At 46.5% G+C, this 18133-nt stretch overlaps 2 protein-coding genes across 15 annotated transcripts; both read right to left on the reverse strand.

The window, feature by feature from the left end:
- Window positions 1–1196: 1196 nt before the first annotated feature.
- On the reverse strand, window positions 1197–13483 carry LOC6550194 (rho GTPase-activating protein 190). 14 transcript variants are annotated; one of them, XM_026982203.1, is made up of 17 exons: window positions 13389–13473; window positions 12982–13082; window positions 9828–11120; window positions 8996–9678; window positions 8090–8672; window positions 7832–8010; window positions 7526–7768; window positions 7391–7456; window positions 6790–6915; window positions 5670–5714; window positions 4594–5091; window positions 3816–4043; window positions 3620–3672; window positions 3151–3547; window positions 2952–3083; window positions 2748–2892; window positions 1197–2678 (listed from the first exon to the last, which is right to left on the reverse strand). In XM_026982203.1, exons 3-17 carry the CDS (start codon window positions 11108–11110, stop codon window positions 2480–2482), a joined length of 4860 nt encoding a protein of 1619 aa, XP_026838004.1. In that variant the 5' UTR covers window positions 11111–11120; window positions 12982–13082; window positions 13389–13473; the 3' UTR covers window positions 1197–2479. The 14 variants fall into 14 exon arrangements, with proteins under 14 accessions (XP_026838004.1, XP_026838007.1, XP_015010818.1 ...); XM_026982206.1 differs by having other exon boundaries at window positions 13405–13429; XM_015155332.2 differs by lacking the exon at window positions 12982–13082 and having other exon boundaries at window positions 13389–13483.
- Window positions 13484–13621: 138 nt separating this feature from the next.
- LOC6550195 (integrator complex subunit 2) lies at window positions 13622–17695 on the reverse strand. Its single transcript, XM_001977548.3, has 3 exons — window positions 16647–17695; window positions 14682–16318; window positions 13622–14611 (listed from the first exon to the last, which is right to left on the reverse strand). Exons 1-3 carry the CDS (start codon window positions 17460–17462, stop codon window positions 13747–13749), a joined length of 3318 nt encoding a protein of 1105 aa, XP_001977584.1. The 5' UTR covers window positions 17463–17695; the 3' UTR covers window positions 13622–13746.
- Window positions 17696–18133: the final 438 nt, after the last annotated feature.

Consider the following 18133-nt stretch of genomic DNA (forward strand, 5'->3'; position numbering starts at 1 on the left):
AAGTTCTAAAATGTGGTCGTGCTTTGAAGATTAACGTTTGTTATTCCTAGGACCAACCGAATGGATACAATTGTATCTACTAGGACGTTTTAAAATGATTCTCTCACCCCCAGTAAAAAGTCGCTGTCCAAATGCTTCACAAATATTTGGAAAATGCCCACAAATTTATTATTTTTGTTTTTCGTTTGATTTGATTTCATCATGTTTTCCCTCGTCTTTCGGTTGTGGCAGCTCCACACCGCTGCCCGCCCATCGGATGGAGCCCAGGAGCGGTGGTCACCCATCTGACATGGCGTCTCCGGCATCCAGAATCCTAATGTATGGATGTGAGTGGTGGAGCTGGGAATGCGGGACGGGCATCCAGCGAGTGGATTCTGCGCGGGAAGGGTTCGTTTTGGGGAAGTCTCCTTTTCGGTTGGAAAAGGGGGCGTGGCATGGGCGTGGCATAAAATTTGCTTTTAAAAATATCATTACACATCACGTCAATTACAATTTTTTTGTTCGATTTGTTTTGCTTTTTTTTTGTTTCGTTTAGACATATTTGCTTGTTTTTTGTTATGTTTTTGTTTCAGTTTAGCGTATATATGTACGTGTACAAATAATGCAATAGACACACATCTATACAAATTATACTATATAATGGTTAAGTTTTTCTTTTCTTTTTCTCTCTTTACTTGTTGTAAATTTCATTTGGAGCGCTTATTTCTTCTGTTTTTATTATTATGTTTTGTTTGGCAACAGATCTCGCGTTATTTTCTTCCATTGAGTTTGAGGTCCGTTTCAGACACAAGATACACAAATATATAATTAGGTTTCGGTTTGTATATAAAAAATTAATGCTCAATTACAAGGAATAACACTTAGGCGTATGTTGTCTACAATTGTTTACGATTTGCATTTTTTAGTCGTTCCTTCTGCCTGTTGGAATAGCGTTTGTGGAAAATCTGCTGCTCGCTTTTAGTTAAAATATATGCGTACATGGGTAGAAATTGTATAATTTGTTGTTTTTTTCACTAATTCGATACGGTACACACACATACACACAATTTGGTTTTGGTTTTTGAGAGACAGATAGAGAGTATTACATTAAGGATTATATGCCTGGCTAATGCAAATATCAATTAGACAATCAGTGGAGATTCGAATGTGGGGGAAACTTGAGTTATATCTTCATCACTTCACTTCACATCGCATCGCATCGCTTCAATTTACTTGTATATTTGTTTTTATTTTTTAAACTTTATTTGTAGTTTTTGTGGGAGATTTCCTTTGCCGTAGTAATTATCATTTCTTGCTTATATGTTAGCTATATAATTATATAGTGTATATATCTAGTTGGATGACAAACATACATATACAGACACACACACTGAGATGCACATTTAGTTTAGCTCGAAAATTAGATTTTGCTCGGTTGTTCTTATTGGTTTCTTTTTTGTTTCCTTGTTTTTTTTTTAGTGTATTCCTTTCTTCACTTGTCCTTTCTCCCCAAAGCCTTCAACACCTCGCCTACTTTCACCTACACTAGACACACAGACATTTAGTGGTATTTAAATATATATTATATATCTAGCATTATCGCTATTGTGTTTATGTGGAAATTGGTTGGCTGATCGCCCATTATTTTTAACATACAATTACAATTACATTTATAACATACACAGATACACAGTAAATTTTATTTAACCATCTTCCTGCATCTTCCTGACATCATACTAGATATCTCCCCATGCTTTCATACATATATATCTTGGTTGTTGTTTTTGTCTGTTTTTTTTTGTTTTACTTTTTAGTTATGTTCTTGTTTTTGTGCGTTGTCGTTGGCGCCCCCGCCCCGCCCCTCGTGATGGGAGGAGCGTTTGTGGGTGGCGGGTGCCATGGTGGGAGGAGGAGGGGGAGAGGGCTGGCGGTGGCCGAGGGGCGGGGAATGGGGGGCGGCGAGGGGAGGTCTCACTCAATGGATTCAACGACAAAAGGGACGCACCACCACACAGAGAAAATACTTGACGCGTTTACATATATCACGGAAACACAACAAAGCCATCGATACAAAATATATATTGTATATATAAAAAATAAATATACCCTACTTAGCCAAATTCTGTTGTCTCGCTCGCACGCTCGCACACACAATCACGAATCACGAATCACACACTGCACACAATAGACCCAAGTATATTATATACTATCATAAATATGTATGTATATGCCTGGCTGCTGATCCTCATTTCAATGAATCGATCGATCGATGGGCTGCCTCCTGCTAACGCCTCCTGCTTCCTTCTGCCTCCTTCTCCCTATGGCTATTACTAATATGCTCCTTAGATCACCCAAAAAACACAAAGCACACATGGCACACATCTCACTGGCGCCCACATTCATACACAAACGCACATTGAATCTAACTATCTCGTTTTGGCTTCGCGTCCGGCGGTCAAGTAGAAGTCCCAGTGTGCCATGGCCTGGCGGGGATCTAGGCCTAGACCATGACAAAAGCGTCCTTGCCGCAGAACAGATACGGGAACTGGTCAATCATTGTCTGGACAATGTCCTCCAGATACGGACGCAGCTGCTCAAAGTGGCCCATGTCGGTGAAGTCGATGGGTATGAGTGTGGGCCACCAGCAGATGGCCAAGTTCTTGCTGTCCATGCTATTCAGCTTCGAGTTGTCCGATACGCTGTGCGGAGCATAAACAAATGTAAATATCAACGAAACAGAGACATTGGATTCCCCTCCCCCAACTTACTGCACAAAGTGCTGGAATATGTATTTGAGTATGGCAAAGTTGATGGGCGGTAGCTTCTGGAGCAGCGATTTTAAAGCTATCAAGCGGCAACTCCGGTCCGTTTTGACCTCAACATTCAGCTTGGAATTGCCCACGCCTCGGGAACCTTCAAGTAAAAACAGTGTTAGACGCATTCGAAGGGACTTCATGCTGGCTGCCACATACCGGCAATCTCCTCCAGCTCCTTGATGATGTCCTTGCTGAACAGCGGGGGCAGGCGCTTGGAGAAGAAGTCCTTCAGTGCCGTGGCCACGGCATTCACGGGTATGTCCAGCGCATCAATCTCAGTATTGGTATCTGGATTTGAAAACATTATAAATTCGATGTGACTGTAAGCAGCAGGCATTCGGTGGGACACTCTTACCCTCTTCGAAGCGTTGGAACAGCATGTCGACGTGCGCTCTACTTCCGGGCACCCTATAAATGCCCTCGGAGTCCAGGCCCTCCTTCTCGATAAACTCGACGCACTTGTTAAGGAAGATGGGGATCTCGCCCTGTTCGGAGGTAATCATCAGCTTGCCAAATTGCGCCTCCGCGGTTTCAACCAGGCCCTTGGCATTCTGCTTGAGTTTGCGCTTGAGCTTCTTCTCCTGCTCCTTCTCCTTCTCCTGGAGCTTGCGCTGCCTGGCCGTTTCCTCCTTGATACGCCGCTTCTCCAGCTTCTCAAAGTCCTTCAAGCATTTGGCCTGGTTCATGTTGTACTCGGGCAAATTCTCTGCACCGAAGATGCCGGCACCCGCCAGCTCTGGCACCATGGAATACTGCAGGTGGAGAAGGATAACAATGGTCAGTTTAAGTTGTGCAAAAGTGGATATTATTTCAAGGACACCCACCTCTGGCGACTTGTCGCTCTTCATGAACTCCGGAACGCAAGGCTCTGGTTTCTCTGTGAGTATTCAAGGAAAATACAATGCATTAGATATTATGTATTTGTATTTGGTTAAGACACTTTAATACTTTTAAGAAATTAATCAAATGTAATACATAAAAGATATACAGCAAAAAATAAGCACAAATCACGACACATACTTTTCTCACCTGGCCCGCCAACGGCCATGCGCTGGTAGTGCAGCGGAATCTCCGGCGGACTCACATAGGAGCCGAACGGAGGAACACGCGGTGTCTGCACCGGGATGGCCACCTTCTTTTTCTTCTGCTTCTTGGCGGCCACCGGCTTCTTGCTGGCCTTGTAGTAGGCATTCTGCTGGCGCACCCGTCGCTCCGTGGAACTGGCACAGCTGTCTGATTCGGTGCAGTCTGCGGATGACATGAAAGATTGGTTTGAGAAGAGGGTTCCCCTTGGTTCGGGGAGCAGCGAGGGACACAGGACAATGCTCTGTTCGAGAATCAATGACACAATTCTGTTCTACTCCAAAGAGAACTTGATCCCAACATTCCACATCTAAATTATGTGATGCATCGTCGAATAACTAAAAATTATCAAATTTCGGAGGGAAAAAAACAAAAGCAATATTTGGTTCTGCCTTCTATAACTCTAAGGAACCGAAATAAACTACTCATTCCATGATTGTCACAAAACGAGCGCAAAATACACATTATTCTTAAAAACAAATGCGTTCGTTTCGATAAAAAGATCAGCAACTCGCGGGTATTCATGAAATTCAAAAATACCAAAGCATACATAATTTCGATCTGTTAGCATCAAGTTCGTGGAGTCATCAGCTTGTGTGTGTGCAGGGTGAGTGATTTGGGTGAGTTAGTGGGCGAGGAGTTCGGAGTTAGGAGTTAGGAGTTAGTTCTAGCGAGACGATGATGCGCTGCAAAAGAGTTTCCCTGGCATCAGTACCTTCATTTTCGTAGATCTGCTCGTACTCGGCGAGCTCCTCGGAATCCTCATCTTCGCCATCCAACTGGGCATGATCGTACCGCTTGCCGTCCTTGTCGCCCGGCTCCAGATACGAGTCCCCCATGCAGCCACTGCCGGAACCCAGACCCAGGCCCAGTCCAGTGCTGCCCGATCCCGAACCAGATCCCGAGCCCGAACCGGAGCCGGTGAAATTCATTTTGGCCACCGCATCGCTGACCAGCTGAAAGTTCTTCATGTTCAGCTTGCCCGGCTGCTGGGTGGGCAGGGTGAAGGTGGAGGAGCTCATGGCCGGGCAATTGCGACTGGGCGCCTCGCCCACTTTGAGCGTTTGACTGGGTCCCTTCGGGCGGATTTTGTTCAGATTGGAGTCGATGTGCCGGCGACCGGTGGTGTAGGCATGCGTGGATCCGCTGAAGTTGTTCCAAATCAAGTTCTTGTTCATGTTGCGCCGCCCATCACTCTTGTCCTCCAGCCACTCTAAATTATCCATGCGATTTTTAGTTGGGGGAGAGAAGCAGAGATTCACAATTAGCCCAATCGGACGAGATTCCCTTCGTGGAAACGTCACAAACTATAAATGCATCGGTCGGGGCACAATTGTCACTTGATATATAATGAATAATGAATTTAATATGAACTCTAGTTATTTGCGTCACAAATATGATTATTATTATGTTAGCTGTTATCAACAATAGTGAGCAACTCAAATGCAAATATTACTTATTCATTGTAAATCATTGTAAATATATAATATGAATAAGACATGAAGTTCAGCTAACTTAAGGGCTTAAATACATTTTGCATTGATCTGAATTAAAACGATTCAAGCCTCTAAATAAATTCACGCAAATAAAATATTATTCATTTTATATTCAAGAAGTTATGCAGCACTTAACCAATATATACAGAATACGCAATAAGTTGCACGGGCAAGCAGCTAACTAAACTCGAGGGATTCGTGCCGGGGATTGGATTTGGTTCGATTGGATTTTCAGGCGGCAAACAGAAAAGGACTTAATCTAGTGTCTAGAACGTAAGTGAATCGTGAGATTAACCTGCATCGTGGGTGGCCAGTGAATCCTTGGACCCGCTGACATCCGCTGCTTGTCGGGAAACGAGAAAAACGAGAGCAAACACACCGGATTCATCAGATTTGAAATGGATTCAAGTTCCGACGAGTGATTTCACAAGAAAAAAAAGTAATAGGAACAGATTGAGCAAAGCAAAAAGAGAACGTGGGGAACAGCAATCGAACGAAAGAACATCTGTACAATCGATTCCCATCGGTATGGGGTTTGGATTTCTGGCTTGCTGGGTCGGGGACCATGGCAACATGGCAACATGGCAGCATGGCAGCATGGACACATGGGCACATGGAATATATACATAAACAGCTTTACTGGCAGACAGTACGGGCTCACGAAACTGAAGAGTTAACATAGCAAAAGAACATTCGAAAAAAAACCGGGAGGAGCGGGTAGAAACATTCAATTGGTGGAGCGACATGAACGTTGATTCGATTGATTAAGATCGCCTGGATAGATCTGGTGAGTTATCCTTGCAGAGGATGCCAGAAAAGCATTTACAAAAAATCTAGAGCTTTCTCAAGTTGGCGTTTCAACGTTATACGTTTCAATACAATTTTGGGCGATTTCTACATTATTATAGTCTACATAACAATTCGAAGGAGAATTTATATACATACACTTTCGCAATATATACGCAACTTGATCACAATTAGTATAAAATTCTGCAATATACCATTCGCCAAATTGTTAGCATTGCATATTAAAAACTATTTACAGAGCTTTAAAAACAATCCATCATAGTTCGAGTCTATTCGCTTCCTATTTCGTACAATTCAAACGGAATATTTTCAAAACAATTCAAAATATCAGGATATACTTCTCTGTAAGGAAGTCACCTCACCAGCTTTACCCGAAAATTAAGAATCAAAGGGAAGAAAGAGGGGTTCGGGAGTGGATTGACGTGGTGGATTGGGGTGGTGAAGATTCGTTGGTGTTTTTTTTCGAGTGATCACAACGAGGAAACCAAATAAATAATTCAAAACTCTAGGGGATGATAACGAGATAGAGGGAGATAGATAGATAGATAGATAGAGATAAGAGATATAAACGAGAATATAGGAGAAATATATTCAAATAGTTAGATTACATGTTATTTCTTCCAAACTTGATTCTGAAGCCGAAACGAATTGACTCTTATATGTGCATGTAATGAGCTGATGATCTGGAGGGGCTGGCTCTGGAGGAGTTGTTGGAGGAGGGAATATCTGGAATCCTTATATATTTTCGTTTTGTTTTTTGTTTTTTTTTTGATTGAGTATTGTTTGTTTGAGAGCAAATAATTTGATTTGCAATAGGCAAAACGACAACAACAAATACACACACAGAGATAAATCGATAAAAAAATGGTTAAGGTTAATCGTTAATTAATAATAATCATTATATATATGATATAGATAGATATGGCGCATATAAGTATATGATATGGCATGATCTCGTGTCCACGAGTTGGCAATGAAACGGATGAATGAATAATTGAATGAATGCATGGAATGGATGATGGAATGGATGAATATTCAAACATGTATAATTATATCGTATATGGGTATGTTTAATATATATTCATTGGCTATGGAACACGAATTCTGAATGAGTTTGGTTTCTTTTTGTTATTGAACTTGGTTTGGTTTAGCTTTAGGTGGGGTCATTTGGCTTGGTCGTTTGGGATTAGTGGCCAGCATGGAACTTACTTTGATGCAGGTGCTTCGGCTTTTCGTTGTCATCGTAGACTTCATCTAATGATATATCTCTTTCTTCTGCAAATTGAAAGATACATATGTGATGAGAAGGGCAGCCGGGAACATCGGCTCGATGGATTGACTCACCATTTAATGAGTTGAGAGATCGGGTAGGAGCCATTTCGTAATTCTCACTGCCGGAACCGTCGGTTCCCAACGTATTGGACAGCATGTAGCTCTCGTGGCGCGGCGGCGGGCGTGGCATCTGGTTAACCGAGTTCTCCAGCGTGCCCTCGCCCGAATCCAAAGTAATTGACTCCTCCACATGCAGGTTCTCCACCTCGTACTTGTTATCCCAGGCTGTCTTCAGGAATGGATTATAGAACGCGACTGTAAAGCGGGCCACAATGTTAGATTCAAATTGAACTTGGTTTCATTCCATCGTTCACTTACACTTGACATACTGATCAGCCGAGAAGGTCATGAAGCTCCCCTTGAAACGATCGGCCACCGCATTGCCCTCGGTGATCAGAAACTGGCAAATATCGCTGTTGAAGAAGGCATTAACGCCCCCGCTCTCGGTCACCGCGATAATCTGCAATGGAATGTTTGCATTCTGGGCTGCCAGGATGCTAAACACGTGAAACGAAAAGAAAAACAAATCTCTTATGCTTCGAAACGCCTTGAATCGTAGAAGATAAGTTCACTCACCTTAAATTTGCCAACGAAGATCGACGCTTGGCCGAGTAAAAGTAAATATAGCCATGGATTAGTTCATCGCGATACTGGCTGGTGCCATGATATGAGGAGAGAATGAACTCGACCCGCCGCTTGGCATCGCCAATAAAGACGTCGACAATGATGGAGTGTTCGTTGGCTTTGACCAGCGTCGATTCCTCCACCAGCGGCTGGACAATGTTCTCGATGTCGTACTGATCGCCACAAAAAATGCAGCACAGGATGCGCAGGTCGGTGTGATTGGAGGGATACGGCTCGTAGCTCTTCATCTCAGTCAGCTTCAGCGACAGTATGACTATGTTGAGTATGTCATAGACGTACTTCTGGTGATTCTGCGTATGATCGATGAAGTCGCAGTGCAGCATCTCCGACAGGCGCATGCCCTCGTTGCGCAAGTATTCCACCTCGTTCTCCTTGAGGTCCTGTGGCTGGTAGACCAGCACGATCGGCAGGTTCTCGAACTTGTCCTCCAGCTCCAGGTTGCAGAGCAGCGTGCGCTCCAAGTTGTCCTTGAGCGTCTCAAAAGATTGCTGGTTGGAGTACACGCATATGAGACCTGCAAAGAATCGAAATTTCTTAGTTGCAGTACTTGGAGCGTTTAAAACATTTCTTTATGTTATAGGGCGGCATGTCAATCTTTTTTCAATAAGCAAAAACCAACATCAATAAGCAATTAGTAATTCAAAATCTAAAGGCTGTGAGTAAGCAACATGATATCATATGCCAGCAATAGGAATTCGTTAGTCCGTTAATTAGCTAACTACTATATCTTGGGAGCGTGGTGAGCCGCAGGGCAATTAAGTGCAATTACTTGAGTGAGCTTTTACTTATTATAAGGTGCCAGCCCCTATTTGAGATTCTATGGAACACCAAACCTACCACTCGAGTAGACATCAATGGCCTTGAAGGCCTCCATGTCGCCGTTGGCAATTCGGTAATTGAGATAATACGTCTGATTCTCGTAGATGTACTCGCCCTTGCTCCCGGTGCAGATGCGGATGTCGTTGAGTAGATCGCTGGCCAGGTGCTCGGAGCCCACGATCAGCAGATTGAGCGTGCGGTCACTGCCGCTGCCAGAACTCTTCCAGCCACCGCCGCTGGGCGTCTTGTGGTTGCTGGCCGACTTGTCGGATAACACCTCCTCAATCAGGCTATCCACACAGTTGTAGAAGAAGGGGCAGTGATCGCGAATGGGGCAGTGGATGAAGCGTAGATGCTGGACAAGCATCAAACGCCGCTCCTGGTCCAAGCGATCGAGCATCTTGTAGCGTGAATCCTCCTGTATGACATCGGTGATCTGGCGCACATCTTCCTGCGTGATGTTGTCCACGTTCTTGAATTGTAGAAAATATTGAGCGTGCTCCAGCAGAAGCTCCACAAAATTCTGTTTGCTCTTCTCGATGATGTCGTCCTGGTGGATGTCGTAGATCTGCTGGCAATCGTGCTCCGAAAGCGCCTCAAAGCATTCGCGTCCCATGAACAGGACGCGCACCTCGGAAAGCTGCTTGCCGGGCGTCACAAAGCCCGACTCCTCAAGTAGCATTTTGAATTGCTGTTTCCATCTAAGGGCGATAAAATGGTACAGCAACGTTTTATATGTGCTAAATATAACTAAAGGCACAAGAAATCAGTAATATACTGTGCATGTAATTGAAAACTCCTCCGATTGTAAAATAAACTTGATTAAATTACACATTTGGTCTCAACTCACCCAATTTTTTTCTTGTCCTGCTGCACCGAGTTCAAGTAATTACGGAAGACGGTCTCTGCCTCGGAAGTCTCCAGCACATCGAAGGGAATGCGGGCCTCATCCTCCGCCTCGTCCATGTCCACCAGCTCCGTCCACGAGGCCTGCGGGCACTCGAAGAAGTACTGCTCGAACTCGATGTGATTCTGCAGATAGTTCCTGGCGCACTCCCAAGCATCGTCATCGCTGATATTTAAAGCCCCAATGTCCGGCAGCAGGTACTCCAGGGCCAGGGCAAACTTGTCCAAGTACTGATGCAGTTTCTTGTTTAGATGATCGTCGCGCAGCTTTTTCATGTGCCGCCGGAATAGTTTCTGCCCGGCCTCGTGACCGAATATGTTGAGGAACTCGTTCCACTCGCGGTACTGCGACAGCATCTTGGAGCCCTGGGACCACAGGATATGATAGTCGGTGATCTGGTTGCGAATTAGTCGCGTCACCGCTTCGGATCGTGTGTCCAGCAGTTCCTTACGCGACTTGGCCGACTCCTGGTACGAGATGATCTTGACCCGGTTCTTAACCTTGTCAATCATCTGGGCGAGCAGGAGGAAGGCCAAATCGATGTTGATGCTCTCGTGGGCCGACGTCTCAATTAGCTGCACGGTGCTCTTGTAGTCCTTTCGCTGGCTAATCTTCTCCGCCTCACGAACATACAACTCATAGGCGTCGTCGTTCTTTGTGGTCACCAGCACCAGGGGCTTCTTGTTCTTCAGTATGGTGGCGATGACGTTCTGCACGAACTCCACCTGCTTCTCCACACTGCGATTGGGCACTGGACTCACATCGAAGACGACCACAAAGCCATCGATACTGAGCCGGCCATCGGGCATGACCTTCTGTTCGTACTCCTTCTCGATGCCCAACTGATTCTTGCATATGTACATAAGCTTCTCCGCGGAGAATACCTTGGTGGCCGTGCACCGCTTCGAGTATGGATCCATCTTTCCCACCTTAAAGGCCTGGAACGTGGAGTCGTCCATGAACTCCGTCTGCTCGATGATATTAAATTGGTACTCGACGCCCTCCTCCGTCGTCTTGCGCACATCGCCCCAGTAGAGGAAGTGGTCGTTGTTCACAATCCGGCCACTGAAGTCGCTCTGGCTAAGCACTGATATGTGATCGATGAAGTAGTCGTCGGCCATTGGGCGCATGAATCTGTTGCACAGGCATGACTTGCCCACTCCCACCTGGCCGCGGTCCTTTTCGGTCCCGGATAGTCCAATGACCGAGATGTTAAACTGACGCATCTTGACGTTCCTGCAAGGATTCAAAAGTGGTAGGAGGAATTAGATACTGGTTCATAGACTCTATCAGCATAGATGAATGCTGATAGTACATCAAATTGTTACGAAATGTGTTTTTTGTCAAAGGTACGATTGCGCCTTATCATATCAATAAGGTGTTATCTACTGAGGCTTTTCCATGCCTATTAACATGACATAATGTTGTAACCTTGTATCCATCGAAAACTGATTCACTCAATCAGTTAAAAAGTGAATATTTGAAAATATCAATGGCCTAGGATAGATAACCTGTTATCGTATAACTTTCGGTTTTAGCGACCATTGAGGATGACATTACGTGGAAAGGACAATATAAAAGCTCTCCTTTTCAGGATTTCACATAAAGATATATCCCATTTTAAAGGGATATAGAAAAGGGCAAGGCGTAGGATAGACCTTGGCTCGGCCCACTATATTCCAATGTGTTTACGTGGAAGTGCCAGCTTACGGGTATCTTTGGTTATCCAGAGATAAACTCTTTGTTTCACCGGACACACGCGGAAAATTGTCGATTTCTGGTCACTTTTTCACGGCAAATGGCTGGCTTGCGATGCCAGGCGATGACTATTATCCAAGATAACCTTCGAGTTGGAGAATCGCCCCGTGTCCCCCGCGCCGTCTGCTCCAATTGGCCGCAGGACCTTCACATTTTCGCACACTTTTCGCCAGTCTAGGACTTTGTCATGGGTTCCTTTCGGCTACAACTACGCAGTTACGGATACATCCACGGATTGGGGGTCCAAAATCACAAGAGAGCGAGAGCAAGAGCGAGAGATTGGCTGCTGCGATGTGACAAAAAAAAAAAAAGAAACGGAGAAGAAAAACGCGAAAGCGATTTTTTTATGCCGGCGCTACCCGAAAATTCATTCCATGTGATTTTTGGCCAACGAACTTCCGCGAATAGTGATTTCACAACAAATGCACAGGGTTTGTGTTTTACCTGCTTTCTTTTCGGTTTCTCGTTTGATCTTCGTATTTATTTATATGGCTAGTTTTTATACAACATTTTCGGCAAGTAGGGAAAGTCAGTCTGCAACAAATCCTTTTTCCGTCCTGACTGCGGCTGCTGTTCTGTCGCAGCGCTGCTTTTGCTGCTGCAAACGACACGGCGCAACTCTCCAAAGAGAGTGAATCAGAGTCACTGAGAGTCACTGAGAGTGGAAAGCGGAGAGAGCGCGTGGGTGGATGTGGATGTGTTTGTTGTTGCTATTGCTGTTGCTAGTGCACTCCAATTTGTTGCTGTTATCCTCGAGTGGGCGTGCAACTGTGTGCGTGGGTGTGTGTGGTTGTGCGTTTCAATGAGAGTGGATATAATAAATTCCCCACTGGCCTTTAATTGAGTTTTTCCGGCGTACAAACACCGCACACACACACATGCTGGGCAAGTGCAGCGCAGAAGCGAAATTGGATCTGCAACAGATTTCCTGTACATTCCCCGCGCTGCACAACAAAAGTAATAACAACAACAGCAAATGCCACAGCTAAAGAAGCGGAGAGCAACGATTCAGTGATAACAACAACGACAAAGGCAAAAAGAAAGGAGGAAGCAAGGAGGAAGAAGAGAGAGTAATGCAAGTGCATGTGCAACGGTACAATTACAAACAGAAACGGGTGGGGCGGGAGCGGGAGAGCGCAAAGGCAAGAGAAAAAACACCACACAATTTTTGGAAACGAATTTTCAGATTTGTTGCAGAAAAGAAAAACACTGTTGCCGCATCCGCCTAGCCATCCCGCTCTAGCGCACACACTCCCAGCATCGCTGCATCTCGCTCTCTACGTGCTCGCCTGCTGCGTGTGGGTGTGTGTTTGTGTGTTCTGTGTGTGTGAACAATTACCTGCAGCTGCGCACAAAGAATTCAAGTTTAATCCGCCTCGGCGACACTTTTTCTCGAAGCCCGTGCTTCTTGGCTTTTCCAGCCAGTCACTTGACAAAATACTAAGCAAATGTATTTGTTGTATTTGCTTTAATAATTATTTTCCCACCACGAAACTCTCACTCACTCACACACACACACACACACACAGAGCCGCACACACTCAAGATAAGGGAGAGAGGTTGAGCGAGGGGAGAGAGGAGTAGCGCGTACTCAACGTATACAAAAGGCAATTACGAATCAGCATCGTAAACGCACACTGGAAAAGGAGTCCAAAAACGTCCTGACTCCATTCAGGATACAAGATACAAAACACAATGCCGAATGCCAGCCAATTAGCAAATTACGCACGCACGATCGCTACTCACAATTATTGTAACTCACATCCGAGCTTTAATTTAACAACAACAAAAACTAGAGCTGGAACTAATATCGATGATTGTTAGCTAATATCGATAGCCCGATGCACGAAAGGGTGGCAAGGCCGGGCACGACAGAAACATATGGTAGGTGTACTCGCTAACCAAAAATGTCTATCGATTGAAATCAGAATCCGATAACATGCTGACTTATTATCGATAATTAGGTGAAGCGCCAAATTTTCGCAATAAAAGTTTATTCTAGTCAATGTTGTTATAAATTTTACAAGCACTATTATAATCAGCCGCGTGACAGGGGAGAAGGGGTTGCTCACGATTACGAAGAACAAGGCGGGATCGAATCCAACTAATACAGCTCCGATTTTTGCATAACGGCCGTGACCAGCGCCTTAAAAGCGTCCTCGATCATGATGATGTGCAGCTGGGCATCCCGGTACGAGCAGAGCTTGGCGCTCTCGGTGAGGGGCATCTGCATGGTGGTCACGCCCAGCGACGACTGCGAATGCAAACTGCGCCCGGTGGTCATCAGGATGTTGACGCAATCGTCGGCCAGAATGGGAAACGTTTCCACGAACCGCACCATCGCTGGCAGCACATTGCGCAGGAATTTACACTTGGCCGATGCTGTCAGCAGGGACAACGTCGTCTGGATCACATTCAGGCAGAATTTCGAGACGCCCAAACTCTTGGGTATCGAATAGTTGAGCACCAGGTGGGAGGTCAGTTCGATGATGAAGATCTGCTTGTCCATCTCGGGGACGTTGAGGAATTCGTGAACGAAATCAATGCATATGTGCATCGATGGCACACTGGCCACAATCATGGGAATAACAGACTTTGGATACGTTTGGAAGTGCACTAGTTTCGCCAGCGAAGGCTCCGAGATGAATGCCTGATGCACATAGGTGCCAATGATGCCCTGGATCTCACGCAGCTCCAGATGCGACACCCGGTCGGATGCTTTGCTGGCCATGTACTCCAGCACCTCCAGCAGAATGTGCACGGCGGCGCTCTCCTGCGAGGCAATCAGCGTGGTTCTTAGGTCCTCCCAAACCGCATCCGTCTGCACCATGCCGTTCTTGTCCAGCACCTGTTTCTGCTGCATCTGCATGTGCACGTTTAGATAGGTCTTCGAGGCGGCCAGGCTGCCCTTCAGGATGCGCAGCAGAATCATCAGCAGATAAGGCGAACAGAACACGGAGCGTGGGCAACTGTTGGACAAGTGGATATAAAAATAAAAAATTATATGAAAGAACGCACGGAAATCACGAGCTAACCCACCTTAGCACCTCCATGGGCTCCAGAAGGCTCTCGTTGGCGAAGGTCCGTCGGTTGATCGAATCCGAGCTGTTGGTAATCGCTCGCAGCGACATGATCCAGAGTGTGGTGGGCAGCACGGCGTTTAGGCGCAGCCAAATATCGTTGTACAGATCCTTGATGTAACGCGGCACCGACTTGGCAAACACCATCGGCAAATGCTGCACCAGCTGCTGACCATATTGCGCCTGCGTTTCTGGGGGCATCTGGAGCAGCTGCTTAAACACGCGGATGGCCAGATGCGGTTTCGTCTGGATGGCGGCCAGTGCACGATCTAGTTGCTCCGGTTTGAGCTCACGCTTGCTTACCACCACCGTGGAGCTGCCCTGGGCCAAATTATGCTCCTCCAACCAGTCATCAACCATGCTGAGATGCGGATAGTTGGAGATAATCAAACGCAGCAGCGGATGGAACAGCGAGAGATAGTCGTGATGGTAGTTGTGCGCCTTCTGTAGCAGATACTTCAGTGGCAGTCCGCCCAGGAAGTTGTTGGAGTACTCCTTCTGCTTGCGCCCACCTAAAGCGCTGAGGTTCATCAGTCGCGTATCCTCATACAACATGAGGTAGTAGATCATCAGCAGCTGGGCGGTTAATGGACACGTCACCTCGATCTGGCTCAGTTCGTCACTTTCCGCCATTGGTGGCAGCTCCTCGGCGAAGAATGTAAGCTTGGATGTGCGGAACACGTGCAGGATTTCGGCCTCAGTGAAGGGCCGGTGCATGTGATCAATATTAACCTTCCCGGTGGGATTGGGTATTATCAGCGTGTTGACAAAGACCTCCACCAAGGACGGCATCACCGGATGCACTGGCCTCACCGAGCTGCATATTTGCTTGAAGATCCACGACTTAATGGGCACTTTGTGCTTGAGGAATGTCCTCGATTTCAGCAGTTGATGGATACAGTGCACCGGCAAGTAGCCCGGTATGTTGCCATTTAAATTCGGAGTGACGGGTACTCGAACCGCATGCAATGCCACCACCTGCTCCGTGAACAGGTCCTGCGTGAAGAGCTGCTTGATTCTGTTTGTACTGTTGGGTCGAATGGGTATCTTCATGGTCAGCGTGGAGCAGACCATTTCGCTGATGGCCGAGATCTGATTGCTGTGAAAGTGAATGGCCAGCAGCAGGAGCATCTCACCCAGCGAGGTGCTGGTCCCGGAGCGCTTGCAGAAGAAGGCATCCTCCCGAATCAACCATTGCAGCCACTCCACAGCCTTGTTCTCCAGGGGAATGGTGGACACCAGCGAGGGACAGGCGATAAGCATGCACAGCGCCAGCGTTACGAATCTCACGCCCGAGGGCGTCGCCTGTGGACAACTCGTGACCAGCTGCGACAGAGCATTGATCTCATCGTCGTTGAACTTCAGACCACCAATCCCGCGTAGGACACAGTACAGTCGCAGCAGCACCGCGCCCTGTAGATTGAAGTCGCGCAGCTCCGCCGCATTGGTCGTCGTTTGAATCACCTTCTGCAGCAGCTCCACGCGCACCAGATTCAGTGCGTCGCCCTTTCGCTTCTGACTGGAGCGTATATAAACGGCGAACCAGGAGCGTAGATTCTGGTCATTGCCCAGCAGTAGGCCCGTGAGGAAGGCGATCTGTGGGGAGAGGTGCAGTTTGCATTGTTATCTCATTATTTGTAAACATTGTCATAGGTCCAAATATGATTCGTTGGCTTTTGCGAATTAGAGAGAGACAGCTAAGCGGCATTTCCCCCTTTCTGCTTTATGCATATTTCAGTCAAAATGTACACATGTTTTAAAAAGATAAGCTGAACTATAAATGCATGTTTATACAAACAGTACAAATCAATTACAAAGGTGTGATCATATAACAATCCTATTAACGTTAAATTTGAAAGTGAAATGGTTATGAAATGCAAAGAATTTCTTACACCGACTTTCTGGTTTATATTACCCTACTCACCAGATCCTCGGGATGCTTGAGCGTGAGCTTGAGCATGAACGACGGCACCTTGAGCATGTCCACGCACATGGACCTGTTGGCCAGCGCCTGTGAGGGGTTCATTTCGCTGAGCCCCATGAGCAGCATCAAACGGTGCTTGCCATCGCTGCCATCCTCGTCGCAGTTGGCGATCACATGGGACACAACGTCGCGATAGCAATCCGGAAAGTTGGCGACCAGAGCGCAGATAATGCGATGCCCGTTGGGTACATGGACAAGGGCGTCCGTTAGCTCCAGTATGTTTAGCAAGGAGGGCAGCTCGGCGAGAGCAATGCACAGAATGTCGACCACCTCCTCCAGATAGATGCCATCGTCCAGCATCTCCGAGTTGGCGGCGGGTTTCTGTTCGGAGACCTGCTGCTGCAGATTGAAGATCTCCGAGAGCACCACGCGGACCTTGCGCGCCACATCCGCCCGCTCGAAGCCCAGTGCGATGCCCGACTGGAGACCGTACTCGTGTTGCTGTCCCTCGAAGAAGGCCGACTTCTGGCGGGCCTGCAACTCCTTCTTCAGCTCGTTCTCCAGCTCATGGTAGTTGACCTGCAGGTAGGAGACGATGCTGTTCACCACCTCGATGCCGATGAGCACGGCGAGGATCTGTTTGCGCGACTCCATCGATGATTCGGTGTTGTCCAGCGGCGACAGCAGGCTCATCCGCACCAGCGAGGGCAGAACGGGCCGAATCTCTGCCTCCGGATAGCTGGCCAGCAGGGTGATGTCCAGATTCTGCATGGCGCAGAAAACGCGCGGCGACACATCGTACATCTTCACCGGCATCTTGTTCTCGTCGTCGTCGTTTCGTTTCAACTTGTTGCACCCGGCAATGCTCGTCTGCTCGGTTGTCCCGCTCTTTTGGCCTGGCCGGCGGGGTGTCCGTGCTGGAGATGCCGGCGCGGGTGTGCTTTAATCTCGGCGAGCGGTAGGTTGGCCAGGGATTGCCGGAAAATCCGAGAATCAAATGCGATCCGCATCCAAAAAATCAACACACGTCAGTGTGGCCAGTCGGCGAGACTATCAAAATACCAGCAATCACCCATTTAGTTTATTATAAAAAATACTATGAATTACTATAAAAGAAGGGGTGGTATCGAAGCGATGAGCAGCTAAAGAAAATTTTTTTGAATTATTGCAAAAGGCAAATAAGTTATATCACATAGGTACGATTTTCTTAGAATGCTTAAACAGTTGGTAATATTGTAGTTTCTTAGTTAGTAGCTTGCTATCCCTTAACTGTACGTAAAACGTACGACTTGTGCTACTATTATTATCAATGGGATTTACTTTCTCCCTCAAAACCAACATATTAGAAAAATAAAAATATGTGCAACGAAACTCTAAAGGAAAAATAAATACGTTTTGGTTGTCATAGGGATCAACATTTAATACATCTCATATTACATGGCTCGTAACACATTTTGGCAAATTATGTAAACTTATAATAATGTAAG

The sequence above is a fragment of the Drosophila erecta genome, unplaced genomic scaffold, assembly GCF_003286155.1.
Source record: "Drosophila erecta strain 14021-0224.00,06,07 unplaced genomic scaffold, DereRS2 tig00000126-arrow-pilon, whole genome shotgun sequence".
NCBI lineage: Eukaryota > Metazoa > Arthropoda > Insecta > Diptera > Drosophilidae > Drosophila > Drosophila erecta.

What these genes read in the sequence shown, in the direction of transcription:
- LOC6550194 (XM_015155332.2), bottom strand. Translation starts at nt 11,110, where the DNA reads ATGCGTCAGTTTAACATCTCGGTCATTGGACTATCCGGGACCGAAAAG. An exon ending in AGAGCGACAAGTCGCCAGAG is followed by an intron (nt 3,548 to 3,619) that starts GTGGGTGTCCTT and finishes CTCCACCTGCAG; the next exon opens with TATTCCATGGTGCCAGAGCT. An exon ending in ATATTCCAGCACTTTGTGCA is followed by an intron (nt 2,679 to 2,747) that starts GTAAGTTGGGGG and finishes TGCTCCGCACAG; the next exon opens with CGTATCGGACAACTCGAAGC.
- LOC6550195 (XM_001977548.3), bottom strand. Translation starts at nt 17,462, where the DNA reads ATGCCGGTGAAGATGTACGATGTGTCGCCGCGCGTTTTCTGCGCCATG. An exon ending in TCAAGCATCCCGAGGATCTG is followed by an intron (nt 16,319 to 16,646) that starts GTGAGTAGGGTA and finishes CTCTCCCCACAG; the next exon opens with ATCGCCTTCCTCACGGGCCT. An exon ending in GAGCCCATGGAGGTGCTAAG is followed by an intron (nt 14,612 to 14,681) that starts GTGGGTTAGCTC and finishes CTTGTCCAACAG; the next exon opens with TTGCCCACGCTCCGTGTTCT.